General features: G+C 42.6%; 9 protein-coding genes across 9 annotated transcripts; 3 read left to right on the top strand and 6 right to left on the bottom strand.

Annotated features, from left to right (window-relative positions):
- The first annotated feature begins 678 nt into the window (after positions 1-678).
- On the top strand, positions 679-2387 carry K450DRAFT_296084 (uncharacterized protein). Its single transcript, XM_051593627.1, has 2 exons — positions 679-1675; positions 1751-2387. Exons 1-2 carry the CDS (start codon positions 705-707, stop codon positions 2241-2243), a joined length of 1464 nt encoding a protein of 487 aa, XP_051449589.1. The 5' UTR covers positions 679-704; the 3' UTR covers positions 2244-2387.
- K450DRAFT_296085 (uncharacterized protein) lies at positions 2381-3801 on the bottom strand. The gene is made up of 4 exons (XM_051593628.1): positions 3477-3801; positions 3298-3408; positions 3119-3223; positions 2381-3047 (listed from the first exon to the last, which is right to left on the bottom strand). The coding sequence occupies exons 1-4, from the start codon at positions 3733-3735 to the stop codon at positions 2518-2520; spliced, it is 1005 nt and encodes a 334-aa protein (XP_051449590.1). The 5' UTR covers positions 3736-3801; the 3' UTR covers positions 2381-2517.
- Positions 3802-4097: 296 nt separating this feature from the next.
- K450DRAFT_276260 (uncharacterized protein) lies at positions 4098-6114 on the top strand. Its single transcript, XM_051593223.1, has 2 exons — positions 4098-4602; positions 4670-6114. The coding sequence occupies exons 1-2, from the start codon at positions 4261-4263 to the stop codon at positions 5921-5923; spliced, it is 1596 nt and encodes a 531-aa protein (XP_051449591.1). The 5' UTR covers positions 4098-4260; the 3' UTR covers positions 5924-6114.
- On the bottom strand, positions 6098-7063 carry K450DRAFT_217016 (uncharacterized protein). Its single transcript, XM_051584976.1, has 2 exons — positions 6613-7063; positions 6098-6538 (listed from the first exon to the last, which is right to left on the bottom strand). The coding sequence occupies exons 1-2, from the start codon at positions 7009-7011 to the stop codon at positions 6254-6256; spliced, it is 684 nt and encodes a 227-aa protein (XP_051449592.1). The 5' UTR covers positions 7012-7063; the 3' UTR covers positions 6098-6253.
- A 184-nt stretch (positions 7064-7247) lies between these two features.
- Positions 7248-8271, bottom strand: K450DRAFT_217018 (uncharacterized protein). Its single transcript, XM_051584977.1, has 4 exons — positions 8094-8271; positions 7944-8021; positions 7598-7882; positions 7248-7527 (listed from the first exon to the last, which is right to left on the bottom strand). Exons 1-4 carry the CDS (start codon positions 8202-8204, stop codon positions 7369-7371), a joined length of 633 nt encoding a protein of 210 aa, XP_051449593.1. The 5' UTR covers positions 8205-8271; the 3' UTR covers positions 7248-7368.
- A 1197-nt stretch (positions 8272-9468) lies between these two features.
- Positions 9469-10893, bottom strand: K450DRAFT_217020 (uncharacterized protein). Its single transcript, XM_051584978.1, has 4 exons — positions 10559-10893; positions 10379-10492; positions 10198-10302; positions 9469-10130 (listed from the first exon to the last, which is right to left on the bottom strand). The coding sequence occupies exons 1-4, from the start codon at positions 10815-10817 to the stop codon at positions 9610-9612; spliced, it is 999 nt and encodes a 332-aa protein (XP_051449594.1). The 5' UTR covers positions 10818-10893; the 3' UTR covers positions 9469-9609.
- A 53-nt stretch (positions 10894-10946) lies between these two features.
- On the bottom strand, positions 10947-12818 carry K450DRAFT_284835 (uncharacterized protein; the record flags this gene model as incomplete). Its single annotated transcript, XM_051593516.1, has 7 exons — positions 10947-11108; positions 11178-11586; positions 11645-11800; positions 11866-11972; positions 12048-12173; positions 12260-12586; positions 12770-12818. 7 exons carry the CDS (start codon positions 12816-12818, stop codon positions 11089-11091), a joined length of 1194 nt encoding a protein of 397 aa, XP_051449595.1. The 3' UTR covers positions 10947-11088.
- A 535-nt stretch (positions 12819-13353) lies between these two features.
- K450DRAFT_296090 (uncharacterized protein) lies at positions 13354-15138 on the bottom strand (the record flags this gene model as incomplete). Its single annotated transcript, XM_051593629.1, has 4 exons — positions 13354-14157; positions 14249-14706; positions 14773-14961; positions 15027-15138. 4 exons carry the CDS (start codon positions 15136-15138, stop codon positions 13438-13440), a joined length of 1479 nt encoding a protein of 492 aa, XP_051449596.1. The 3' UTR covers positions 13354-13437.
- A 480-nt stretch (positions 15139-15618) lies between these two features.
- K450DRAFT_296091 (uncharacterized protein) lies at positions 15619-16511 on the top strand. Its single transcript, XM_051593630.1, has 4 exons — positions 15619-15894; positions 15965-16052; positions 16115-16217; positions 16299-16511. The coding sequence occupies exons 1-4, from the start codon at positions 15702-15704 to the stop codon at positions 16398-16400; spliced, it is 486 nt and encodes a 161-aa protein (XP_051449597.1). The 5' UTR covers positions 15619-15701; the 3' UTR covers positions 16401-16511.
- The last annotated feature ends 532 nt before the right edge of the window (positions 16512-17043 follow it).

The following is a 17043-nucleotide window of genomic DNA, read 5'->3' on the forward strand; positions in this document are numbered from 1 at the left end:
GAAGGGAAAAGCGACGTGCAAAGAAGGCAATAACGTGCGTCTCGATTTTGTCAGTGAGAACTTCCTCTTTTGAACACCCGTGAGGGCACGGACTATGCTCAAGGGCACGCCACAGTGCCCTCGCACGACCCTTTACAGCAGGATGTAGAAAACATATCCCAAAAACCATCTCAACAACAAAATAGATCAAATGAGGCAGGTCCGTATCAAACATTGTGCTGCACTGATAAGGTTGTCACTCGGGGCAAACTCATGTAATCAAAGTGTAGCCTCCTATCTTGTACAGCGAGAAAACTTGAAACAAACGACGATCACTTTATTTTGTTCAGGGCATGAATCTGAACTCAGGTAGCTGTTGCATTCGTTTTACCCCGCTTGTTTCTGTAGGCCGAGATGGCAAGAGACGATGGTAGCGTTTCGTTGATGACACGTGCATCGGATAGGAAGCGGAGGAGATTTTCATCGATAATGATCCAAAGTAGAGTTGTATTAGATAGGTGTTTTCGTACGAATTTGGAGTAGTTATAATGACTGGGCATGAACCCTGCTCTCGCGGTAAGATTGTTTGTCAGAGCGGCGAGCTTGACAATTGTCATGTGAAATATTACGTTTATGGTCTCAATTTTATCATCCCGAAATCTATTTATTACCGCCCCGAAAATTTATCGGTTGAGTTTTCACTTTGCTTTGCTTTTATCTCTACAATGGCCACACCAGTATCGCCATCCCCAGAAGTCCACTTGCGAGGAATGGACAACCTATTTCTTCACATTGAGCTTCCCCCTCGCTTGATGACCGTCTCCACCCTTTGGACGTTTGATAAGCCGCTCAGCATTGTACTCGCCCTCCAACAATTAGAGAGGATGGCCGAGTTATTTCCGAGATTCCGACAAATCCCAGTTGAGCGAAACTCCATTTTTCATACCGCCCGGTGGCAGTTCGTAGAAAACTGGAGTGTCTCCAATCACATCGAGATGGCCACCCTCGAAGAGCCAACGCATCAATGTTTACAAGAATTCGTTTCTCGAAAAATTTCAATTCCGTTCGACCCTGAAAAGCCCTTATGGCTGTTGTATATCATCAATGGCCTGCCTAATGGTGGATCAGCCTGCTTCTGGAAAGCTCATCACTGCATGGCTGACGGACAAGGCTATGTACGTGCTTTGCTCGCTTGTACATCGGGTAGCAACGAACTCGATGAAATGATAGAGGAGGCAAAGAAGAAGTACATTGAAGATTTCCGACGAGTACCTGACTGCAAAGACGTCCCGATCCTTCGACATTTGCCACCACACTACCAGAAGAAAACTCAGCCTTGGGTCATTCAACTCTTCGCTACCCTGACGCTGATCTTGACCATGATGGTGGGATATATTCTTGTTTTGCTTCGAAATGCTAAACTAGCAGCGTGTATGCTCGCCCCAACCCACTGGCGAAGAGATTTCCTTTATGAAGGTCCTCATGTATTTACCAAAACAATCGCATGGTCTGAAGATGTATCGATGGCGGATATCGCAGTGGTTAGAAAAGCGTTTTCGGGAACTCTGAATGATGTCATGTGCGCCGTTATCACTCGTTGCGTCAAATCTTACTTGGACGAATGCCCGAAAGGTCGTCAAGATAAAGAACTATGGATGCTTATACCCAAGTCATTAAGAGCACCAGATGATAGAAGGTAGGGCATTAATTTTTTTTTTTCCAACCGCTCGCACATTTGAACGATGACTAATTTTACGTTTGCTACCTTTAGATTCCAAAATGTTGTTTCTGGCTCCTTTGTCTACTTCCCCATGGAAGATATGTCAACTAAATCTCTTGTTCGATCTATTCGTCAACAAATGCAAATCTTCAAAATCGACTTCATACCTTATTTACTTTATATCCTGGGTAGCATCTTTTTGGTCCTTCCCGCCTTAGTACCGAGCTGGATTATCAGTTTCCAAGTGACGAAGATTCATGGTGTATTTACTAATGTTCCCGGTCCACGAAAGGCAATCAAGTTTGCTGGTCAAGAAATCAAGGATTACCGAGTCATGCCACCACAGAATTCAAAGGGTAGTATCGGTATGGGTTTGGTCAGCTACAACAATAAGGTTGCTTTGGCTATCCTCGGTGACGAGTCCGCTGCTTATCCCGGCGCTGTCAACGAAGTGTGCCGACGATTCAAACCTACTTTTGATCAAATGTTAGCCGAGGCGCATCAGGCGTTAGAAGCAAAGTCCAAGAAATTGCACGAAAACTAAAACCATTAGATGTCTTATGGCGATTCACGCCATCCATCATTTTGCATCAATGGATTCATAGACTTATACCATATGAGATTGAACCCCCTCTTCATCCTACTAAATTTTCGTACGTTAATCATTGAACCAACAATAAACCCCTGCATTTCTCATAGTCATGATTTGTTAGAATTGAACACGGTACTCATTGGCTTATGACTCTCTTTCAAGGACGATTATATATTGTCCAGATTGCTTGTAATATAATAAATATGTCATATTTATTCAGCATTTCTTAATTCTCGATTTTATGTCTATCGATCACCGCCTGTGCCAGATCGACAACGCTTGACACTGCTCGCTTTACAACATTCTTATCGCTTGTGAAAAGGTATCCCAGCATAAAGTAGTCGTGAACAGAATCTTCGCGAACCAGAGTAACCTTGAGATTAGCTTCGCGGCATCGCTTAGCAAATTGTAATCCTGCATCAAGCAGAACTTCTTTGCCACCGACAGCAACGCAAACAATATGGGGAAGAATTTGTGCGTAGTTTACGCTCAAATCAAGGTAGGTATAGGGCCTATGGTCTTTGGTTAAGGGGAGGTATTCAGCCATCTTCTCCTTCGTAGCCAGAGAAATGTAGTCGTGGGAAAGATTAGCTTGAGACGACGCTGTTTCTTCGTATTGGTCATCTCCTGTATAGGGAGATACCATGAGCAGACCGCCTGGACGAGGAAGCTTGACCTTGTTGAAGGTGCTTTGAATGTCAGGATGTGTGTGATACAAAGTTTCCAAAGAGAGTGTACCACCGGCTGAGTCTCCACCTGAAATATGCGTATTAGTGTAAAATTTCTCAAATGGCTTTGTGGGGAAACCAAGTATGAAGATAAATTACCCATGACGATCTTTTTGGGGTCGACTCCATAGTCTTCAATGACGCTTCGGTAGCATTCAATACAATCTAATGGTGCGGCAGGGAAGCGGTGGTCTGGGGCAAGTCCTGTTTGCATAGTTAAAATAGCATCTTAGCCAAGATCTTCCTTGAGTTGCCCTTAACCGTCCTTAAAAACTTACGGTACTCAGCAGAGTAAATAACACAGCTCAATCCCTGTTCCTCAAGTGCTTTGATCCATCGAACGAACGCAGTCATGTACATTGTTGCGCTGCCTACTCTGAAACCGCCACCTATGATGGGTATTAAAACCTGGCTTGTCTTTTCACTGTTTCATATAACACGCCACTCCTGCACATACCATGGATATAGAAGATCACAACGTTGGCGTTCTTCATACGCATCTTGATTTCTTCTTTGGACTGGCTGGCAATATTTCTACCAACAAAGTATGAGCGAGTCTTTGGTTCCAGTTGCATCCAGCTGTGCTGCCACCCCTTTGGTTTGGTAGCAACATTCATGATACGAAGAGCTCGCTTACTGCTCATGGCCCCAAAGACCAATCGCAGAAAGCGAACGACTACGAAAAGACGGATACGAGCAAAGACAGTTAAACCCATTGTTAAGAGTGAAAGAAACCGTGTTCAATTCCAGATTATTTTTTGGACGCAGACTTAAAAGAAAGCACAAAGTAGCTCGGATTGAGTGTCAGCAGTATTATCCTTTTTAGGCATCCTCCCACTTCAGTAATCACGGTCAATACCCAAGCTCTCCTCTCCACCACAAAGCCATATGAAAACCCATCGCTTGACTTCTAGAAAACTCTTATGGCCAGCAAGATTCAATCAACAAGCTCTGTGAATTTATCTCATTGTATTTAGGAGAATCTCTAGCATTTCCAAGTGTACATCCGTCACTGGCTGAAGATGAGGGCTATTCTTTCAGGGCTGTTGACAAAAACTTGGGCATCAACGGGTGCAAAGTTGCTGAGAATTGCCTGTGTTTGCTTCAACAAGTTGCGCTGGCAATTTCGGTAGAGCGAGTCACTTTTTGCCAGTGCTGGCAATTTTTTTTTCTTCATCTTCCGCTAAGACTGTCAAAAACTTAACAGCTAACAAGCTTTCTTTTCTTCTATTGCTACCGAGATGCTCGCTCGCCGATTCCCAGGATGGTGTCGAACGACTTTGAATACTTTTCAACAGTACTCAAGTGCTGCAGCTCCTAAATCTAAATTTGCAGCAGCCACACAACCCATCTCCCATGCGACAAAGCAAGGCGGCAAGCACAAATCTCATAAACTACCTGACGATCCTTACTTGCTATCCAATAAAGTCTCTCGACTGATCACTACTGGAAAGCATGACGAGGCTATGGATCTTGTCAAGAATGCTCCCATTCGGTTGCAGAGCGAGGTGGTTTGGAATCAACTTATTTCCGGACAAGCGAGTCAGGGCAAGTGCAATGGAGCCTTCAAAACTTTGAATGAGGTATGTGTATGGGGGAATATTGTCAATTGACTCGAGTAAAAATATTAATAGACGTTATTTTTGGCAGATGAAGCGAAGAGGTTTCAATCCCAACGAACATACTTTTACGAATCTAATGACAGCTTTGGCAAAGAATCCAAGTGAAAGCTCGGTCGCACGAGCTAACGATCTGTATGTCACAATGCAAGAAAGTGGTTCTATTACAAAGATTCATTTCAATGCACTTCTCAATGTGTATGCGCGCTGTGGAGCGCATCGGGAAATGATGAGGCTGTTCGATGCGATGTTGGAAAGCGACGTTTCACCGGATAAAGTCACGTACAGCACTTTGTTCAACGCCTTTGCAAGACAGCAAATTGGTACGTTCGAAGAGATCGTTACGATTTGGGAGAAAGCACAAGAACAAATGGCCGTGCTGAATAAGGATAAACGGCCTACATCACTGAGGGTGGATGACAAACTTATGGCCTCCTTCCTGAATGCCGTCACGAATACTGGCACACTCGCAAAGCATTACCATATGGGATTGGCTGCTTTTGATGAGTGTTATGGACTCAGGATATCCAGACGTGGAAGAAACCCAAAGCTTCTAGACGAAGATCGTACCATTTTGTCGCCCACCGCCGTCTCTTTTCGGTCTGTCCTACTTTTACTGAACAAGGCTCGTAAATTTGGATTAGCCAACGAATACATTGATGAGCTGTACGGAAAAATCAAGCCAGACACTCCTGCTCTCAACGCCATTATCGCCATTCGATACTCGGAACAAAAGTATTCAGACGCCATAGACTACCTTAAGAAAATGCAAGAATTGGGATTGCGACCCAACGCTTCCTCATTCGACATGTTCATTCGTTCGTGCGGAAAACTATATAGCGGTCGTGATGCAAAGGATCCCATGGTTTGGCAAAAGCTTTCCATGGTACTCAACCAACATGCGAGTGAAGTGAGACGGCGTTATAAACAAGGCATCCCAGACAAGGATTTGCAACTGTCTAGCAGATCTTGCGTGGAGATTATGCGAATCACTCGAGCCTCCGTTTCGGCTGCTCCATCGTTGGATGACAAGAGAGAGATGTATGAAACGGCGCTCAGAAGTGTGGAGTCACAACGTTGGCGCACAGCAGCCAAGAAGGTGTCAAGCGAAAAGCATGCACTTTTGGCTCAATGGGTTGCCGCTGGCTACGAATTTTTGTTGAACAATACCTTTGAAAAGAGGACGCCGTCTAGAGAGGACAGATTAGAGTGGGAGAAATCCTTGTCTCTTGCCCAACAAGCTTTGCCACGTAGTCGAGGACGTGAGGATAGTCGGGATCGATAGTGTGTGTGCAAAATGACATTTTATCTATAACATTCATCCATTTAGACATATCCATGTAATTTACAACCTTTTTCCTTGCTATGGCTCTTTTTATAGCATTCATGCCATCCATCCATCAGCTTTCAAATCTCCACTTGTAATCCTTCATGTAACACTACTCTACATCATTTGCATATAAACTTCATTATATTCTCTTTTTATTATTGATTTTGTTCGGTGTCTCTCTAGATTTGTACATGCTGACAGACAAAATTAACACCTCTTTACAATTACAAATAGCCTGTCACTGAACAAGCGAACTGGTGAGTAGCGTGATGAGGATATGAGAGATTACTTGGATCGTGCATAGTATTCGTATGCAAGAGCGTGCAACTCGGCGGGAAATGGTGATGGGATCTCAGTGCGTCCTGGTCGGGAAATGGGAGCTCTCAAAAAGACCGAGGAACAAGTTTTGTAGTTGACCTCAAGATATTCAGGGACGAACAAGAAAGGTTGTGAAAAAGGCTTAGGAGTGAAATCTAATTCAGTTCCTACTTCACCCTTGAGAGTGCTAATGGCATTGGGGTCGACTGAAATAACGTCGCCATCCTTGGCCCGGTGAGAGGGATATGGCATCTACGACAGGGGAAGGTATACAATGAGCAAAAACTTCGTGACACCTAATTATTTTCACTCAAATGCTTTCTTACCTTTTTTCCGTTCAAGTTGACCTTTCCATGAATGACAAGTTGGCGGGCAGCGGCAATGCTAGGAGCAAAGTTGCTTCTAAACACAATGAAATCCAAACGTCTCTCCAATTCGGCAAAAGTAAGGACAGCGACTGGGGGATGCTCGCTGTCTTTCCCCGTGGAGAACATGTTACTGACAGTGGGGAGCTTTGGGTTGAAGACTCTCTTGAACTGTTTTTCGGTCATTTCGTCACCGTGGTATGCTCTCGTTTCTCGCTTTGCAATCCACTTTTGCTGGAAAAGAGTTTTCGTTGCAAGATTGGGCGCCTTCTCTCGTGTGGCGACGTTGTACAAATTGTATTTGTTCCAGCTCATGCGGAGGAGCTTACGAGAGAGTGAAAACGCTGGCTTTGTTCGCATTATGGAAAAAGATGTGTGTGGTGTGTGTCAAGGTAATCAAAACCCAAAGTTGACTTGAAAGTCAACACATTTAATTTTTTGTTGATGTTTTTCGATAATGTGACTGCACATTCAAAATTCTTGTTCAGGCTGGCTCACAGAAATCTTTAATCCCCCCTCCCCTAAGTCTATTTTTCTATACTTTGTACTGAGAAGTAACTTTTAAAAAGCATTATGCATTTTACTCAAACTGATACTTAATAGCACATAGACATTTATTGATAAGCATTCAATTGCACTAGGTGGCCGAAACTACAAGTAAAATAGCGCTCAAACAAAGGATCGGCGTCAAACCCTTGCCATACGTGAACAAGGCACCTAGTTTTTCATGAAGTTGTTCTTACGAGACAGGAACGGATCAGCTGAATTCAGCTTTTCCGAAAGTGCAACTAGATTTGGGTGTGTTTCCTTAGTAATGACACCTTGGTAGTTCAACACTGGAAGGTGAACAGCTGCAGCAATGTCAGCCAATGTCATCTACGTATAGCAAAGTTAGTATGAAAAATAAGCTTTCTATCAATTGCCTAATTATTATTGGTAGTCTAACCTTGTCCCCAACATAAAAACCTGTGCCGTTTTTAGCCAGGGCCTCCTCATGCTTTGAGAGGATAGGTAGAAGAAAGTTGTCACGCCAATATTCCTTATCCTTGTCGACCAGCTCAGTAGGAACCAGCTTCATCAATCTGTACTTAACGTAGTGGTACTTTAGAGAAACCTCATTCCAACTCTCATAGTACATATCAATGAGAGCAGACTCATGAGGATGATTACCAAGGTAACCATACTGTTTGGCCAGGTATCGACAGATGGCATGACTTTCAGCCATTGAAAACTAAGGTGACTTAAAGCATTAGCAATTTGCGCACAATTGGATCAACCTACAAGGTTTATACCGTTGTTCCGTCATCGTGAAATTCTTTCAGGACAGGTAGACGAAGAAATGGAGTTGAGTCTCTTTGTTCATCCCAATTCTACCCAGAGATAGTTATGTTAATTGGTATTTCCAGATGTTCCCACAAAATTTTCACTATGTAATAGCTTACCTTAGCATATGTGTCGGTCCACTCGACACCGCTTAGATCGAGCATGATTCTGCATACTCTCGAGAGTCCGTGAAGTTCAAAGTAGAGAAAGTCGTAGGATGTGATAGCCATTGAAATGATATCTTGATTGTTGATGGCACTTCAATAAAGATTTCACTGCCAAATATATACTTTTCTCTTCACCGGCGACTAGAACAACAATGAGTGATGGTACCAAGGCTACTGATACGCCATTTTCTTTGAAGAACACCGATGGCTGCGCCATCATTATAATACTTCCCTTTTAGATCTTCCTGCTGAAAAATCTACGCATGCTGCTCCTGTGTGCAACCTGACCCCATACAGACAAAAGATTTGAGACCTGAACCGCAGTCTTTCCGTGTCGCCCTTGGTATTGACTATACCACAACATTTTTTCTATTTACCGGTATATGCATCAATATACTATGTTATATTGGCCTTGCTCATGTCACGCAGAAAAGTAGCATACTGATGGCATAATACTGATCTACAGGACACGTTGGTACGAAAAAGCTGGTTTTCAGGCCACAACTCTACACAAAGTTGCGCAATCCTACTACCCTGAGAACGTAATGTGGTATCGAATCGGCTAGTATTTTGTTGGGAGCAAAATCACCATGCTTGAAAAAAGCATGTCTTGAGTAAACAACGGTGACTTTTTCCAACAGACAAGTCGGTTTCCATGGATATTGCCAAATACGTTTCTGTCCATGCTGCATGACCAGTCCACACACTGACGCACACTGATGCATTTCCTAGTCGCTACTCCTCCATCTTCGAACAGAAACCATAATAAACTATAGCCAGCATACAAGACGGTAATCTTACAAAATTTCAGATAATTCATCTTTCACTCTCCAACCTGACTATCCAGCGGTAGCATGAAACTTTGCATGTTTTAGGCACACCGTCACGGTATTTGGCGTCGCAAATAAGGGCCATTTGACTTGTGAATTATTCATCAGTTCCCACAGTCACCTTTACGGGTATTCTTCGCAACATCTAGCTTGCAATAATCTGACACTTCGAAAGTGGCACATATTTTTCTGTAACGAAGGCGTCGTAGAGATATACGTTTCAGGCGGCGTCGACACGCAAAGTCCATACGAAACATAGAAGTGATTTAGGAGTCACCTTGTGCAGACTGAGCACGGCGTTAGGATGCTTTATACGTGATTGTGAAATTGTAATGAGCTTGGATCACCCATAGATTGTACACTCATCATCAAAATGTGTCGTTTACGTTGCACTACATGTTTCATCGATGTTTTCTGTTGGAGTTTTCAATTAGGAGTCGGTAAAAATGTAGGCTATCTGATCCGTATTTCAGTTGTCTTTTGAATTTCATTGAGACTGATGAGGGTATTAACATTGGATTTATTGAAAATAAAAATGTGAACATCACCTCATTGCGAGTGTGTTCGAGTGGAAATAATGTAGTGCATGGAGTAACAAATAATGTAAAATACAGCAAGGAAATCAGGAATATGGTAGCTTAGTCTCTGGTAATACTTTCGATCACCCAATTTGCAAACGTTTCGTCAGCCTTTTCGTTCACACTGGGTTCGTCAACAACAGAAGGACCGAGTAAGAACCAGTTATGTGGGTATTGTTCCGTAATTACAGTGGTATCGACACCACCGTCACTGAATCTCTTGGCAATAAGAATATTCTCATCACGGGAAGTTTCATGACCACCAACGAAGACCAGAGCACGCTTTGCAGCATTGACACTGAGATTGTAATCATCATTGAGCAATACCCATGGTTTTGGTTGAAAGTCGCTTGGTGCATTAGCAACATATGAAGCAAGGTAGTTCAGAGATGTTGGGTTGTAATCTTTGTGTTTGTTTTCTTCCACGGAGGGGCAGGGATCCATGACTCCGGCAACTGGTGATGAAAGGACGTATCCAGCAGGTATTGGTAGTTGGTATCCATTATTTGGTAATAGATGGTTGAATGCTCTAGAGTATATAATAGCTTCAGGGCCCAACAAGCTACCCGCACTGTCACCACCTGAAATCAACAAATAATGAGAACCTGTATCTATAATACCCATACAAGCTAGAAGAGAAAAACATACCTAAAATAATCTTTGTCGTTGAAATACCCAAGTCTTTAACAATATGAGTATAGGCGGTCGCTACATCCTCATATTGTGCAGGTACAGGATTTTCGGGTGCCAAGCCTGTAGTATTGAAAAAGCTGAGATGAGAAAATCGAACAATATAGAAGCCTTTTTCAAGTTCCCATATCACACTTACGGTATTCCACGCCACAGATGACAATATTAAGACTCTTCTTCTCTTTGAATAGCTTGATCCAGTTAATAAAAGGTGTCATGTTCTGATCGGCGGAACCAAAAACCATGGCGCCACCTAAGATGTTCAAGAGAGTGTTAGGTTTTACTCATCAACTTTGGTCTACACAAGTGATCAACTAACCATGAACCCAAACCAGCACTACATCGGCCATTTTGATACGATCATAGAGCTCTTCCTGCTTGAGCGAGGCAGCTCCTTCCAAGACCCACATGCAAGTTTTTTCCTGTGGATCTGCTACCATCCATAGCTTTTGCGAGGATGTAGGCTTGGTAGCGGCGCGGAAAACAGCTCTTGCAATGTGAAGGTTCCTGATAGAGAGCAAAACCCAAAAGATCCAAAGAGTGATTGATACACGAAGTTTCGTTAAAAATGAAGACATGTTGTTTTAATTATGGTGTTTAAAAATCACTGCAGACTCTTATATAAAACACACTTTGTTTAAAATTCCCTAAGCATTGACCGGATACCAGGTGCGCAGCAAGCCAAATTGAAAAAAAATAAATAAATAAAAAAATTTCATCACTCGATCCCGGTCACCGCAGCTGCCGAAAAAACTGGACAGCAAGCCACAGTGTGAGTCACTTGGAAGCGATGTGCTAGAAGTATACAATTTTATTGAGACCCATGTTCATAGCGAACGTCTTGAACTTTTAGTTCCAGTGAATGGTTACTGCAATTGCAAGAAGAGTTAGTGACCAAAGAAAATTATTTTTCGTGCATACGACTACCGCCTCATTACCGGAGCAAAATTTGTCAAACGGGTCCGCCTCGTCAGGAGGGATCCGAGCTTCTTTGTCGTAAAGTGGAAGACTGCATTCAAAGCTACTAGTCGGCGTGTGAATTGCATAATCACAGCATTTAGGCTGGAGTGGCGGCTTTGTATTTCTAAGTAGGGCAAAATTGATGTCACGGAACCATTTGTGTGCTCGAACATCTCCCGCTCCCGTCCGATGCCCTAGTCTACGTCTTGGATCCTTGGTTAGCAATCCGCCCAGGAACGATTTACATTGGCCGGAAATCATTCGAGGTTGGGATTGGAAATAGCCTTTTGATGTACTGACGGTGGTTGGTGGAAGCGACAGCGGCAACATGAGTATATTATGAAATGTTTTGTTTCTAGAACTGCCTTTGAAAGGAGTAGTTGCATACTAGGATAGTTGTGTTAACAACAATTCGTGTGAATAGGCATTCAGAATACGTGCTTACCAGCATCTCGTACACAAATATACCCAGTGTCCACCAATCCACGGAACTATCATGGTATTGACCTACGACTATTTCAGGCGCAATGTATTCCTCCGTCCCGACAAAAGAGTTCGTGCGCAATGTTTGAACACAAGAGCGCGTGTTCAGGCGGGGATGCTGTCACAAATTTATTCTCAGCATATATGCATGATAACGTTATTGGGTCCAACGTGCTTGCTTACCTTTCCTCGCTGCGTGCCTTTTTGTAACGTTGGATATCCAAAAACATCATTCTTCGCTAGATCAAAGTCGCTCAAAACGATGTGTCCAGATTCCCGTAAAAGAACATCTATATATTGTAAAATGAAAGTGTGAATAATTATTTCCTTTTTGCACCCTCATATAGATCAATACTGCGCCATACTTTCTGGTTTCAAGTCTCTGTAAATAAAGCCCATTAAATGCAAATATTCGAGCGCTAAAATGACTTCTGCCGTGTAGAAGCGTGCATCTGCTTCAGAAAGACACTTTCCAGGCTGTGATTGAAGTGCTGGTAGGAAAACGATACCGGATTCGTGACAAGATTAAAAAACCATGGACTGGTGTTTTGAGCTTCCTTTTGTTCAATAGACTTACCTTTGAAGAATTCGCCACCTGGGCAGTATTCCATGCAGAAATAAAGATGCGTGCTGGTTTGAAATGTATAGTGAAGTGTAACTAGGAAAGGGTGGTTCATCTTCAATAGTATCCTCTGCTCCATCAGCACTCGATCTACTTTTTTTCGCTTGATCATGTCTTGCTTGGATAAAACTTTCATTGCCAACAGACGTGAGTTCTCTTTCTTACGGACGAGGTACACTTTTCCCACATCTCCTCGTCCTAGCATGCCAAGTTTGGAGAAATCCTTTGGTGTTACGTCTGCTTTAAACTTTTTGACGGTGTTACTGGCGTACAATCTCACATCTTTCGAAGATGGTGTAGCTGGTGCTTTATCCAGTAAGTTGACTGATGAATGTGAGTCGTGTCGAAATAGGAGGTGTTCAAGATCGAGCTCGCCTTTAGATTTTGGTAAGTCGCAAAGTATTCCATCACTGTCACAGCTGGGAGGTTTGCTCAATGTTATTAAAGATGTAGCCATCTTTTTACGTTCCATTCTATGCACCCCTTCGTCAATATCCTTCGAGGTCTTGATCATGTTGTAGCAAGAGAGAAAGAGTATACCAATCTTATTTCTAGGCTCACTAATTATTGATATGTGCACATATTCACTTCACAACTATCAAATTAAATGCGGTAATCAATCAAAAAATTTCTTAGGGACAAACTGTTGCTTTCTCTCAGCATTAGAATGATCGCTGAGAGGAAAAAATTTCCCCAATAATATAACGTAATGAAGACCACGGAAAATTATATCCAACAAACTACTCGCAAAAAGCGTGTGAACAGTCCTTGCTTTTCATAATGGGATTAATCAAAAAGCCTATTCTGTCCACTGATTGATTCGATAACCTATCATCCAAGATCTGCAGTCATTTCTGGTCCTCCCAAATGTTTGATAACTATAAGAGAATTTGTTTTGACCTCTTTTTAGTATGTTGTCTGCAAGCATACTTAGTACGACATTCGTAAAATGAAAAAATGTAATGAAAGGCTTTCCTAAATAGTTGCATTATCATTTTAAGACGTCAGGCTAATTGCAAGTTATGTGTTCAGCTTTGAGATTTTATATACGGGCTGAGGGCATAATGATTTTGAAAATTAAACTACTATAAGGTGGGGTGAAAATATTACAGAAGGGTAGTAAATTACAGTGTTTAGCGGCCAACAAAGTGACGCTCAATGGATCGTAGTGCAAGGTACGACAAGGCTGACATGGCAATAGCCAATTCAAAGCCAACGTCACCACCGTAATCACCAATCTTTTTGGCAATTGGGCCAACGAGCCAAACTTGGCTCATACCGAGCAAAGCGAATCCAAAACCAATTATAACGGCACCAACAGCAGCAACACCGATTGGGAGCTTGCTCTGATCATTCCAGTCCTCAAGGTTATAAGTAGTGCCCTTCTTGCGGAAGACAATGTGTTCCAAGAGGATGACGACAGCGTAAGGAGCAACGTAGTAAGCAAGAATCAACAAGAAATTTTCCAGGATATCAGAAAAGTGGTCGGCACCAAAGCATGCAATGATGGTGTAAACAATGCAGCCGAGAATCGTCCAAGTCCATTGTGGGACCTTGACCAAAGACGAGGAGATGACTTGGAAAGACAAGGCAACACTGTATCCGTTGGGGACATTGCATGCGATGATACCAAGGGCCAAAAGAACCAAAAGAAACTTTCCGAATGCACCAAGAGGACTAAGAACCTCTCCAACTAAACCACCAGTGGAATTGGCGTCCCATGCAGCTGCCCATGAAGGATTGCTGGCAAATCCGGTTGTAAGACCCACACCAAGTGTTTGAAGGAGTACAGAGGGAATGAAAGAACCGAGGAAAGCCAAAATGAAGACAACACGTCGATCAAATGAAGCTGGCTATAAAAAAAAGAAAGAAATCATTTGTTAGAAAATCAGAAAAAAAACTCCTTTGTTCCAATATTGATAAAATTTCAAATAGAATGCATACCTGGTTGACAGAATAATCAGCAGCGCAAGTGACCCAGCCAGGGTTATAACCAACTACAGTTGCGGCAAACGACAACCAGTTACCAGCTTCGGTTGCACCTACTGCAGTAATGGGTGTGATTGTCATATGGTGGGCAGCTTCACCGAGGATAATAAAGAAGATAATCCACATAGGGATCCAAGAGAAGCGTTCATAGTGATGGACAATGCGATATCCGAATACGGCGATAATAACAGTGATGAAGGAAAGAAGGATAATAGCAGCCCACACAGGAAGTTTGCCATTGCTGACAGATGTCAATAACTGTGCAGCCAAAATGGCGTTGATCACGGACCAGCCGATACAAACAACGACGTTGACAAGTGCTGCAAACATGCCTCCATAAATACCGAAACTGAACCGTGAAATGATCATTTGCCTCATTCCGTATCTTGGTCCAAATGTTACGAAGAAAGCACCTAATGATAAATTTATTAGATTATTACACACCTTTTTTTTTGTTTTCACCATCACCATTGACTCACCTGGAGCGACAGCAATGATATTGCAGACCAAAATAACGGAGAAACTGTCCCAAAAACCGAGACCAAAGACGGGTATGGCAAGAGCACCAATGGCAAGATTGGCAAGTGTTGTGTTGACGGAGAACCAGAGGGTGAAGTTATCGGTAATACGAGTGTGTGTACGTTGTGATTCGGGTACTGGCTTGATACCTTAAAGCAATGAAGGTTATTATACTGTATGGTCAACAAGGGGAAAGTTGTGAGGAGATACGTACCCTGAATCTCTATGTGAAGGGCATTTTCTTCGGCTGAAGCAGTTTCGAAACTGACATCGCCTGTGGTGGCGACCTCTTCATCCTTGTATTCGTAATGCTTTTCAGGATCCATCGGGTTTGGATTATGTAGTATTTAGTGAAGAGCGATAGATCAGTAGAGCCGCCTATTTATACCACTAGCATCAAACAGATTCACGTTATCTTTTCGAAAGATTATATGCCCATATTGGGAATCACCAATGGCATATCTTCAGTCATTAATGTTATACCCGTCAGACAGATAGATAAGTAGCTAGCAATAACCGTACGTTTGGCAACCCGCTTGATCGGAAATACCCCGCTCAGTAGCGTTTTTGATAAGACATAATTTAATGGCTGGAGAGTATTTATTTTCCCCGCTTAGTACCACAAAAGATAGCGGAATACCGGCACCATGAGCCAGATACACCAAACTCTGATATAAACCTGAGTTTTATACCTCGTCATCATATATAAGTGTATTCTCTAGATAACAACGACACGTTCTAGAGATTAACATACTCAAAGACTTTTCAACGTGAATTCTGTGTCTTGCCGTAATTTCCGCTCCCACGCACAATCCAAAACTATATATATCATCGCCACCCTAAACCATCGGGTCTTTATAGCTCTTCTTTTCAGATTATACCTTCAAAAATGTACACTGCCCCTAGCCATGATGAAATCATCAAGAACCTCAAGCGAACCATCGAAGTCGCTGCCCGTGCTAAGGCCCTTGGTCGCCATCCTTTTGGCAGTATTGTAGTGGGTCCAGAAGGCAATGTGATTGCTGAGCAAGGCAACATTGATACTGTCAATCATGCAGAGAGTACGGTTGCACGTACAGTTTGTAAGTTATACTTTCATATTTACAATTTTGAATTAATAGCAGCTATTAACAGTTTCCATGCACCCCTTAGTCTCCAATTATTCTCAATCTTATCTGAACCGTTGTACTTTGTACACTTCTTTCGAACCATGCGCCATGTGTGCTGGTACATGCTATTGGTAAATTTATCTCTATACGGATGCGTGCGGGAGAAGCTTGTGCTAATCAATGTCCCCAATAGGGCTGGCATCGGAGGTGTTGTTTTCGGCGCCACTGAAAAAAGATTGCTTTCCATTACCGGAAACCACGACGCGAATCCCACTATGAGCATGGATTGTCGCCAAGTACGTGACTTTTTCTCCATTTTTTATTTAGTTCCTATTTACAAATGGCGTTTTGTGGATTCTCACATTTTTATTATCTAGGTATTTTCCGCAGGACAGAGAGAAGTTCAAGTCTTTGGCCCTTATCCGGAGCTTGAAGATGATATCGTAGCGGACCATCTGGAGTTCTGGAAATCTCATTGAGCAACTTTGTATGATAGCATACCTAAAAGTCTGTAGTGTAAATGAGATTTATAGCTATCTGTAGGGTTTCCTGTGCCATGTAACAAGACTTTTGTACCTCGCTGTCAGTTGATAGCGCCATCTCCGTCTGCCAGGCAAGGCTATCTTTAGCCTACCACAGCCATTGTGAACGCTAAGTTTGTTCACCTTGCCTTAGGTTTCTTAAGTCGATATCTGCAATGTTGAGATGTGCATGATTATTTGTGTGAAGTATAATCGAGTTGAGCCTATAAAGCAGTTCCCTTTTAGATGAGCCCACTGGATGCGGTGTCCACTCTGCAGCTGATCGCCAAATTATACCAATAGATTTACTTAGATCCACTCGGTGATAGTGAGACAGATGTTTGATTTAAATGCATGTGGGTATAGAGCAAAATAACACGTATAGCTAAATCCAGAGGTAAATTAAAGTAGTAACATGTAGTTATACCTGGGTATATGTAGTTATATTCAAAGCAGTAATCTGAAATTGATAACTCTCCATGGAACGGTGAGGATTTGGGTTACAAATACATTGATATACATCGTAGAAGCTACTGTTTGGCGGTATGTGAGAGAGCAAAATGGAGTCGGAAATGAAAATGGATGAGCAAAGTCAATTTCT

Source organism: Umbelopsis ramanniana, assembly GCF_025399195.1.
Source record: "Umbelopsis ramanniana AG unplaced genomic scaffold K450scaffold_1, whole genome shotgun sequence".
In the NCBI taxonomy this organism is placed as follows: Eukaryota; Fungi; Mucoromycota; class Umbelopsidomycetes; order Umbelopsidales; family Umbelopsidaceae; genus Umbelopsis; species Umbelopsis ramanniana.

Excerpts from the sequence above, each read along its gene's own strand:
- K450DRAFT_217018 (XM_051584977.1), bottom strand. The coding sequence starts at position 8,204 with ATGGCTATCACATCCTACGACTTTCTCTACTTTGAACTTCACGGACTC. Across the intron at positions 8,022-8,093 it reads GGACCGACACATATGCTAAG|AATTGGGATGAACAAAGAGA; the intron begins GTAAGCTATTAC and ends ATCTCTGGGTAG. Across the intron at positions 7,528-7,597 it reads GTTTTTATGTTGGGGACAAG|ATGACATTGGCTGACATTGC; the intron begins GTTAGACTACCA and ends TGCTATACGTAG.
- K450DRAFT_296084 (XM_051593627.1), top strand. The coding sequence starts at position 705 with ATGGCCACACCAGTATCGCCATCCCCAGAAGTCCACTTGCGAGGAATG. Across the intron at positions 1,676-1,750 it reads AGAGCACCAGATGATAGAAG|ATTCCAAAATGTTGTTTCTG; the intron begins GTAGGGCATTAA and ends TGCTACCTTTAG.
- K450DRAFT_296085 (XM_051593628.1), bottom strand. The coding sequence starts at position 3,735 with ATGGGTTTAACTGTCTTTGCTCGTATCCGTCTTTTCGTAGTCGTTCGC. Across the intron at positions 3,224-3,297 it reads TATTTACTCTGCTGAGTACC|GACTTGCCCCAGACCACCGC; the intron begins GTAAGTTTTTAA and ends CTATGCAAACAG. Across the intron at positions 3,048-3,118 it reads CCCCAAAAAGATCGTCATGG|GTGGAGACTCAGCCGGTGGT; the intron begins GTAATTTATCTT and ends CGCATATTTCAG.
- K450DRAFT_217016 (XM_051584976.1), bottom strand. The coding sequence starts at position 7,011 with ATGCGAACAAAGCCAGCGTTTTCACTCTCTCGTAAGCTCCTCCGCATG. Across the intron at positions 6,539-6,612 it reads TCAACTTGAACGGAAAAAAG|ATGCCATATCCCTCTCACCG; the intron begins GTAAGAAAGCAT and ends CCCCTGTCGTAG.
- K450DRAFT_296091 (XM_051593630.1), top strand. The coding sequence starts at position 15,702 with ATGTACACTGCCCCTAGCCATGATGAAATCATCAAGAACCTCAAGCGA. Across the intron at positions 15,895-15,964 it reads TACGGTTGCACGTACAGTTT|TCTCCAATTATTCTCAATCT; the intron begins GTAAGTTATACT and ends TGCACCCCTTAG. Across the intron at positions 16,053-16,114 it reads TGTGCTGGTACATGCTATTG|GGCTGGCATCGGAGGTGTTG; the intron begins GTAAATTTATCT and ends TGTCCCCAATAG.
- K450DRAFT_276260 (XM_051593223.1), top strand. The coding sequence starts at position 4,261 with ATGCTCGCTCGCCGATTCCCAGGATGGTGTCGAACGACTTTGAATACT. Across the intron at positions 4,603-4,669 it reads CCTTCAAAACTTTGAATGAG|ATGAAGCGAAGAGGTTTCAA; the intron begins GTATGTGTATGG and ends TATTTTTGGCAG.
- K450DRAFT_217020 (XM_051584978.1), bottom strand. The coding sequence starts at position 10,817 with ATGTCTTCATTTTTAACGAAACTTCGTGTATCAATCACTCTTTGGATC. Across the intron at positions 10,493-10,558 it reads AGTGCTGGTTTGGGTTCATG|GTGGCGCCATGGTTTTTGGT; the intron begins GTTAGTTGATCA and ends TGAACATCTTAG. Across the intron at positions 10,131-10,197 it reads AACGACAAAGATTATTTTAG|GTGGTGACAGTGCGGGTAGC; the intron begins GTATGTTTTTCT and ends TGTTGATTTCAG.